Genomic DNA, 8,720 nt, shown 5'->3' on the forward strand with positions numbered 1-8,720 from the left:
GCCGGTGCCCGCCGATGTGCAGTCTATAAGGCAAACTATGTTGGCGGCAAGCAAAGCGGGGAAGTATATCGAAAGTCTTTGAGCGACTTGCGCTGCCATGCCTGCCGACGCGCCAGAATGCCGAGAAGCCCCGAGGTCGCCCCCGCCCCGCGCCTTGCCCTTTGAGCGTGGGGCGCCGGGGAGGTGTCGAGTATGGCAGGAGGCGAAAGAAATGCTTGGGGTGTTTGGGAACGTGACAAGGCACGCATGTGGCGCGGGAAATCCCGCACGACCCCAACCCGAGTGGCCCTAGCCAATGCGCCTGCGCGTCGTAGCGGCATGGAGGCTCTAACGGGGCGTTACACGCCTATTAGCTCCCAAGCGTACGGGGGCTCAGCCCATTTTCCAGCTGTACAAAGCTGACACCCCTTGTTTTTTTGAGGAATCATCCTTACAAGGTTGAACAGGGGCAGACGCGCTGCCCCCCTACTGCCCGAAAGCAGCCTGGTCCCCGAGACCAGAACCCTGACAGGGCAAGAAGAGAAGAAAAGAGAAGAAAAACAGAAAACAAACACCTCGAAAACCGCCACCAACCACCCCCAACCATCCCACCCCACCCCACCCCGACCCGGCAGACAGAGCAGAAGGCTGGCCCCCCCGCCCCCCGGGCGGGGTAGCACAAAAACACCGCCAGACCTAACCCAAGCACCAGCCTACACCACAGCCTAACCGCAAGAACCACCACCACCGCGCGCCAGAAGAGGAAACACCAGCGCTACGCACCCGCCCCGCCCAAACCCACCCCACCCCCACAAGTCGGTTGCTTAAGCAACACCCCAGGAGAACCGGCAGAGGAGACACAAGCAGAAAACTAAACGGGCCAGATGTGGCGCTGACTAAGCGGGCTCCAGTCCGCTGCAAGACGTGCTGTGCAGGAAGTCCCACAGCCGCCCAGGCGCTGCCACTCCAGCCAGAGCTAGTACTCATGGGCGCCAGACAAGCTGATGACGATAATACGCCACGCCAGTGCCTGGAAAGAAACGCTGCCCAGAAGGAAACCTAGGGGGCCTGCACAGGTGATGCAAGCGTCAGCCGCAAGTTCAACTTCGGTGACCCACCCTGAACCTCCTCCACTTCACAAAGCGCGCCACCCGCCGACCAGATGGCAACAAAGTGCTCCAGCTTAGCCGCTTTGAGCTGTGCGGTGAGAAGCTGAGTGGGCAGAGCCGACAGGGTTTCAGGGGTTAGCGTGGCGGCAGTGAAACGCAGCTGCATCACCCTGCGCAGCTCGCTGACCACCTCCCGAACCACATGCTCCGACGTCTGCTTAGCAGGCTCGCGGGACCAGTACGCACACCAGACGGCGTACGGTGCGACCGCGGAAAGCCCCCCACACAGGGCCCCCTACAATCTTGACCGTGACGGTGTAGGTGCCCGGAATGATGGGCCGGGTGTCCACCGGCACGTGAACCGTGAGGACAGCCTGACCGCGCTGGAGCGGTACCGCCAGCGGTGACCTGCGCATGAGCTCCGCTGTGAAGGCTGCTTTGCTGGCGCTGGTCGCGCGCCGGCTGAAGGCCAGCCCCCCAAACCTGCGGGAGGGGCGGCCTGTGCTGTGCAGAGAGTGGCCCTGCAAGAGCTGCGGCTGGTTGCCCTGCCTGCACAGGGTGTCCAGCACTGACAAGGCAGCGCTGGTCACTTCCCGGACGCCGGCTGAGGACAGCTGCTCGCCCTCTGGGAGCCCCGTGGTGGCACCCACCAGAAGGACTGGGTAGGTAGGCAGGCTGGGGCCCTGAGGCTGCGTCGTCAGGTCCTGCACGCCGTGCGCCACGCTATGCGTGGACAGGGCAAGGTGGAGCTGCAGCCCGGGGCTGAAGAACGGGCTGGCAGCATTGCCCCCACCTGCAGGGGTGCTGTCCGCTGCCAAGCCTGGCAGTGGGCGGTGATGCCCAAACGCAGGCCCCCCACACGGCACGGCATGTGCTGCTGCGGCCGCCCCGTGGGCGTGTGTGCTGCATGGCTGGTGTTGGCCCCTGGTGTCTTGGCTGCGCTGAGACACCAGGCGGAACCGACCAGGATCACCCAGCAACTGCATAGCTACCCAAGATCAGCACTCACAGGGCATCACAGCAGGGCGGGCGCCAGGCAACCAGGCACCAGGCAACAAGGGCACGAGGACGAGCCACACCCCAAAAAAACAGCCAAGTGCTGCAGGGCTCCCCCGACCGCCACACCCAAAGCACCCTGCTGCACGCGCGGATGCAAATGACCAACCACAGAGGTTGATACGCCGCCGGCTCCAAGCTGGTGAAGTGTGGTGCTCGCCGAGATGTTAAAATGCCGACAAGCGAAATGTCGCCAACTCCACGGTGATGCTCCTGAACCGCCAGAATCCTATTCCATAGCAGTGTCGAGTTCCAAAGCACAAGCTGGCAAAGGCTGAAGGGCGCTGGAGAGGGAGTGTCGCGCTACAGCTGCAAAGTGGACTGACAAAAAACGAGGACGCCCACAAATGCAAACTGCTTCACAGTGGTTCGTAGGCCTTAAGAAGCCTAAAACAAAAGGAAGCAAGTCAAACAGCGCGCGAGAAATGACGTCGACTGTTTCAAAGCTGTGCAGAAGGAAAGGAGGATGCAAGAATAGCAAGAGAAGAGAGTAAAGTAAAGTAAAGTAAAGATGGTGTCCAAGGCCGTCAGTGCCCGCCTGCAGCCCGCCCTGGATGCAGTTGTGGATGAGCTTTTTTTTTTTGAGGAATCATCCTTACAAGGTTGAACAGGGGCAGACGCGCTGCCCCCCTACTGCCCGAAAGCAGCCTTGTCCCCGAGACCAGAACCCTGACAGGGCAAGAAGAGAAGAAAAGAGAAGAAAAACAGAAAACAAACACCTCGAAAACCGCCACCAACCACCCCCAACCATCCCACCCCACCCCACCCCGACCCGGCAGACAGAGCAGAAGGCTGGCCCCCCCGCCCCCCGGGCGGGGTAGCACAAAAACACCGCCAGACCTAACCCAAGCACCAGCCTACACCACAGCCTAACCGCAAGAACCACCACCACCGCGCGCCAGAAGAGGAAACACCAGCGCTACGCACCCGCCCCGCCCAAACCCACCCCACCCCCACAAGTCGGTTGCTTAAGCAACACCCCAGGAGAACCGGCAGAGGAGACACAAGCAGAAAACTAAACGGGCCAGATGTGGCGCTGACTAAGCGGGCTCCAGTCCGCTGCAAGACGTGCTGTGCAGGAAGTCCCACAGCCGCCCAGGCGCTGCCACTCCAGCCAGAGCTAGTACTCATGGGCGCCAGACAAGCTGATGACGATAATACGCCACGCCAGTGCCTGGAAAGAAACGCTGCCCAGAAGGAAACCTAGGGGGCCTGCACAGGTGATGCAAGCGTCAGCCGCAAGTTCAACTTCGGTGACCCACCCTGAACCTCCTCCACTTCACAAAGCGCGCCACCCGCCGACCAGATGGCAACAAAGTGCTCCAGCTTAGCCGCCTTGAGCTGTGCGGTGAGAAGCTGAGTGGGCAGAGCCGACAGGGTTTCAGGGGTTAGCGTGGCGATGGTGCAGGAGACCCACGCTACTGACACGACGGCGCTGGAGTCTTGCCTTCGTGCCGCGCAGGGGGCGTGCCTTCCGTGGCGCCACTGCCTCGCTGCCAGCCCGGCAGCGTCGCCCCGCTCCTGTGGGACGGCTATCCTGGCGCGGAGTCGGCTGTCCCTTCCAGGCTGCGTACTGCAGCCGCCGTCAACGGATGCGGCGGGCCGTGTGGTATGTTGGGATTGGGACGTGGGTCACCTGCGCCTGCGCTTCGTGTGTGTGTATGTGCCCACGGCCGTGGCGGACAAGCCTGCTTTCTTTGCCGGGCTGCATCCCCACCTGGCCACGGACAGGGTGCTTGTTGTCGGTGGGGACTGGAACTGTGTCACCGATGCCAGTCAGGAGGCGGCCCCTAGCCCGTCACGTGCTGCAGGTGCCCCGCAACTTGCCAGCCTCCTCGCCCAGTTCAGTCTGGTGGACCCTTGGGCGAGCAAGCGTGGCGGCGCCAAGGGCTATACGCATCCGGCCACACCCAAGCCGGCCACTCCCGCACGCCTGGATCGGTGGTATGTCAGTGCCACCGCGGCGCCGTGGGTGGTGGATGTCGCTCGCACGTACGGGGCGCCTGGGGACCACAACGGTGTGCTGCTCACCCTGTCCTTGCCCGACCTGCCACATGCGCACCGGGAGCAGTGGCGCTTCCCCACCTACCTGCTGTTTCACCCCTCACTGCGTCTGGAGCTCGAGCAGCGCTTGGAGGCGCACGTTGCCGCCAATCCCGTGGCCAGTACAGGTGACGGCGCTTGCACGCAATGGGAGGCGGACAAGTTCTTCTTGCGGGAGGCCGCCACCAGCATCCACCGTCGGCATGCACGCCAGACCCGGGATGGGCTGCATGGCGTGGTGCTGGCCGCAGACACGGCCGCTGCCCTGGCCGACCGGCCGGGTGCCAGCGCCGCGCAGCGTCAGGCTGCGGCCATGGCCAACTTGGCAGTGCGGGAGGAGCGGGCAGCTGCCGCAGCGGCCAGCCACAATGCCCGCGCTGCACTGATGGAGGAGCATGGGGAGCGGGGCACACGCTGGTTCCATCGGCAGGCTGACGAGCCAGCAGCCGGCGCGCAGGAGCCCATCACGCACTTGAAGGTGCCGGGGCAACCGGCGCCTGTGGCGCTCACGGGGCCGGGCACGCGCAACACTGTCTCCGCAGCCGCCGCAGCCATGTACAGCAGCACCAGCCCCACCGGCCTGTTCCGCGTGCAGCCTGTCTGTACGGTGTCGCAGCAACAGCTTCTGGAGGCCATTGACCGCAAGGTTCCGGCGGATCTGCAGGCCGCCGCAGAGGGGTCCGGTGACGGCGCCCTCAGTGATGCGGAGCTGATGGCAGCGCTGGCTGGCTCCGCCAATGGTAAAGCGCCTGGGTCGGACGGGGTCCCGTACGAGGTGTACAAGGTTTTCTGGGCGCTGCTGGGTCCGCGCTTGTGTGCTGCTGCTGCCGCTGCCTTTGCTGCCGCTGCAGATGCCCACGATGGCGGTGAAATGGCGGCGGCGCTGCCCGCCTCCTGGCGGGAGGGCATCATCACCCTCATCTACAAGGGCAAAAGCCTGGACCGCGCCGAGCTGGCGTCCTACCGGCCCATCACGCTGCTCAACTGCGACTTCAAGATGGTGTCCAAGGCCGTCAGCGCCCGCCTGCAGCCCGCCCTGGATGCAGTTGTGGATGAGCTGCAGACCGCGTTCATCACCGGCCGCTGGATTGGAGACAATGCGCTGTACCTCCAAGGCCTGATCGAATGGATGCGCCTGGACGTGGGCGCGGACGGCACGCCACGGCAGGGTGGTGCGCTGTACTTCTTGGACATTGAAAAGGCGTATGACCGGGTGCACCGACAGTGGCTGTATGCGTCCGCGGAGGGACTGGGGTTTGGGCCGCGCATGCTACGCTGGATCCGCCTGCTCACTGCCAACGGCTCTGCCCGCGTGTGTGTGAACGGGATGCTCTCTGACGCCTTCCCAGTGCTGAACGGCTTGCCGCAGGGCAGCACCGCCTCACCACCCCTGTGGGTCATCCAGATGGCTGGCTGGCGGAGCGGGAGGCGGAGTGGCAGCGTGCAGCGGCGCAGCTGGCCACCACGGCGGCGCAGCACTTCCACAATAACCCGGTGGCTCTGGACCCCTGGCTTCACCGCACCTCTGCGGCAGCCGGGCTGCAGAACACGCCGGCGAGAGAACTGCAGTCGTATGCGTCCCCGTCCCAGCAGTCAGGTGAGGGGCCGCGGCGGTCCGCGCGGCTGCAGGAGCAGGCGGCGGGAGGGGCGGGACCTAGCACTGGGCCTGCCACGGCGGCGGCGGCAGCAGCGGCGGCGGTGGAGGGCGACCCTCGCATGCCGCCCCCGGATGCGTCCCTTCTGCGGGGTACGTGGCGGAGGCTGTGGGACAGCCACGCCAGTCTGGGGGGAAAGGTGCTGGTGTACCGGCTGCAACATGCTTACCTGCCTTGCGGGCTGTACAGGGCGGGCAAGGGCATTCGGCCACGGGTGACCACGGGGTGCGGGGGGTTGGGGGCGCACTGTCCTCACCCCTCCTGCGGGCCACCTGGCCCGCGGGCGTGGGCCAGCCTGACGCACATCTTCCTGGAGTGTCCAGCTTATGCGCAGGCGAGGACGTGGCTGCAGCAGCTGTGGGCCTGCGTTGCGCCCCAGGCAGCGGCGCCGCCAGTGACGGACGCGGGCTTCATGCTGGGGGACCGCATGGGTATGTGGGCCTCAGGCCCGCGGGGGGCGGGCGCGCTGCTGTGGAGCACTTTGCGGGCCACCTTCTTGTACGCCGTCTGGTGTGCGTACTGGTCCCGCGAGCCTGCTAAGCAGACGTCGGAGCATGTGGTTCGGGAGGTGGTCAGCGAGCTGCGCAGGGTGATGCAGCTGCGTTTCACTGCCGCCACGCTAACCCCTGAAACCCTGTCGGCTCTGCCCACTCAGCTTCTCACCGCGCAGCTCAAGGCGGCTAAGCTGGAGCACTTTGTTGCCATCTGGTCGGCGGGTGGCGCGCTTTGTGAAGTGGAGGAGGTTCAGGGTGGGTCACCGAAGTTGAACTTGCGGCTGACACTTGCATCACCTGTGCAGGCCCCCTAGGCGGCAGTTCTTTCCAGGCGCTGGCGTGGCGTATTATCATCATCAGCTTATCTGGCGCCCATGTATTTTAGCTCTGGCTGGCGTCGCAGCACCTGGGCGGCTGTGGGACTTCCTGCACAGCGCGTCTTGCAGCGGGCTGGAGCCCGCTTAGTCAGCGCCACATCTGGCCCATTTAGTTTTCTGCTTGTGTCTCCTCTGCCGGTTCTCCTGGGGTGTTGCTTAAGCAACCGACTTGTGGGGGTGGGGTGGGTTTGGGCGGGGCGAGTGCGTAGCGCTGGTGTTTCTTTTTCTGGCGCGCGGTGGTGGTGGTTCTTGCGGTTAGGCTGTGGTGTAGGCTGGTGCTTGGGTTAGGTCTGGCGGTGTTTTTGTGCAACCCCTCCCGGGGGGCGGGGGGGCCAGCCTCCTGCTCTGGCTGCCGGGTCGGGGTGGGGTGGGGTGGGATGGATGGGGGTGGTTGGTGGCGGTTTTCGAGGTGTTTGTTTTCTGTTTTTCTTCTCTTCTCTTCTCTTCTTGCCCTGTCAGGGTTCTGGTCTCGGGGACCAGGCTGCTTTCAGGCAGCAGGGGGGCAGCGCGTCTGCCCCTGTTCAACCTTGTTAGGATGATTCCTCAAAAAAAAAAAAGCCAGGGGTCCAGAGCCACCGGGTTATCGTGGAAATGCTGCGCCGCCGTGGTGGTCAGCTGCGCCGCTGCACGCTGCCACTCCGCCTCCCGCTCCACCAGCCGCGACTGTGCCGCCGGCTGGGTCCCCGAACCCCCCGCCTGCTGTGCTGGCGCTGGGCACGGCATGGCTGCAGGGCGTGCCGGAGCCGGAGGTGCGGCCGGGTTAGCCGCGGTGATGGCCCGCCGCACGTCCCGCACCGTGTAGTCCGCCAAGCTGACACCCGCAATCCGGCAGTGCTCCGGGTGCACCACCACCCCAGCCTCCGGCGCCAGGAAGTACGGCGCCCGAGGCCACGCCCCCGCCCGTTCCCCTGGTGATGCTGCATCGTACGCCGCCCGCTCTTCAAAGGTCCACAGGTGCCGCGGCTTGCGATGCTGCAGCACACAGGCAGGCTGCCACGCCCCATCCACCGCCGGGGGCAGCACGCCAGGCCCAGGCTCCAAGAGCCGCCCCGTGTAGTGGACGTAGGACACAGCCCCCGCAGCGTTAGCCACCCACAGCTGGTCCAGGCTAACCCGCCACTGTGGCGGCGCCGCTGGCGGCTGAGTGGCTGGCTGCGGCGGATGCTGTTCCACACCCGCGCTCCGCACGTGGCCGACCGCGGCCGCCAGCCGGGCAGGCAGCCCCGCTGGCGCCGGCGCGTCGCTGTACACCCACGCCCACGTGGTGGCGGAGTCCGGGCGCACATGGGTAAGCAGCGCCCGGGTGAGCATCTTTCAGGGTTGCCGGCCTGGCTGGGCAAGGAGGGCGAAGGTCTTAGCTTGCAGGGCAGACAGGAACGCAGGCAGGTCGACGTGGTTGACACCCCCGTCCTTGTACGGCAGACAGGCCGTTTCCCGCTTTGGCAGCAGGAGCGGGTTCCCGTGCGACACCAGGCTGGCGTCCTCAGCGTGCATGGAGCGCGCAGCAAAGTGGTCCATCAGGTCGGTGAGCTCCTTCAGCTGCGCAGGCGACGGGTTGAGGAAGCTGAAGTGGTAGGCCAGCTTCGCCGCCAGCACCTGCTTCGCAATGTGCACACGGCCAACGAGAGTCAGAGACAGGGCAGCCCACAGACGCGCCACAAACGCCATGCCGCGAGCCCGCCGGGTGTACAAGTCAGCTGCAGCCGCATCCGAGTCCCATGACAGGGGCACACCCAGGTGCGTCACGGCGCCAGTGGTAAACGACACCCCCGTGTGTGGGCAAGGGCCCGTCAGGTGCGCAAACCTGCCAAGGCCCATGGCCTTGCTCTTGTCCGGATGGACACGGGCGTTGGACGCGCGGCAGAACAGCTGTACTGCCGCCATCAGGACCGGCCCGTCCACCGCCGGGTCGCGCGCCGTGAGGGTCGTGTCGTCAGCGTGGTGGGCAGCCGGTGGCGCCTGCTCGCCGCTGGGTAACAGGGGCGTGCGCAGTGCCCCTTGCTCCAC

The 8,720-nt window shown here is 65.4% G+C and overlaps 3 protein-coding genes across 3 annotated transcripts in view; 1 reads left to right on the plus strand and 2 right to left on the minus strand.

The window, feature by feature from the left end:
- Window positions 1–2,807, minus strand: part of CHLRE_27g757197v5 (uncharacterized protein) — a 10,676-nt gene extending 7,869 nt beyond the window's left edge. The window contains exons 1-3 of the mRNA XM_043072984.1: window positions 2,098–2,807; window positions 1,388–1,908; window positions 1,098–1,191 (exon numbers count right to left, since the gene is read on the minus strand). Of these exons, the coding sequence (XP_042914085.1) occupies window positions 1,098–1,191; window positions 1,388–1,908; window positions 2,098–2,104 (622 nt within the window). The 5' untranslated portion in view covers window positions 2,105–2,807. The remainder of the gene's footprint in view (window positions 1–1,097; window positions 1,192–1,387; window positions 1,909–2,097) is intronic.
- A 100-nt stretch (window positions 2,808–2,907) lies between these two features.
- On the plus strand, window positions 2,908–6,699 carry CHLRE_27g757247v5 (uncharacterized protein). Its single transcript, XM_043072985.1, has 3 exons — window positions 2,908–5,359; window positions 5,593–5,784; window positions 6,498–6,699. Exons 1-3 carry the CDS (start codon window positions 3,544–3,546, stop codon window positions 6,524–6,526), a joined length of 2,037 nt encoding a protein of 678 aa, XP_042914086.1. The 5' UTR covers window positions 2,908–3,543; the 3' UTR covers window positions 6,527–6,699.
- Window positions 6,700–7,231: 532 nt separating this feature from the next.
- On the minus strand, window positions 7,232–8,307 carry CHLRE_27g757297v5 (uncharacterized protein). Its single transcript, XM_043072986.1, has one exon. It carries the CDS (start codon window positions 8,022–8,024, stop codon window positions 7,257–7,259), a length of 768 nt encoding a protein of 255 aa, XP_042914087.1. The 5' UTR covers window positions 8,025–8,307; the 3' UTR covers window positions 7,232–7,256.
- Between the last annotated feature and the right edge of the window lie 413 nt (window positions 8,308–8,720).

The sequence above is a fragment of the Chlamydomonas reinhardtii genome (assembly GCF_000002595.2).
Source record: "Chlamydomonas reinhardtii strain CC-503 cw92 mt+ unplaced genomic scaffold scaffold_27, whole genome shotgun sequence".
NCBI lineage: Eukaryota > Viridiplantae > Chlorophyta > Chlorophyceae > Chlamydomonadales > Chlamydomonadaceae > Chlamydomonas > Chlamydomonas reinhardtii.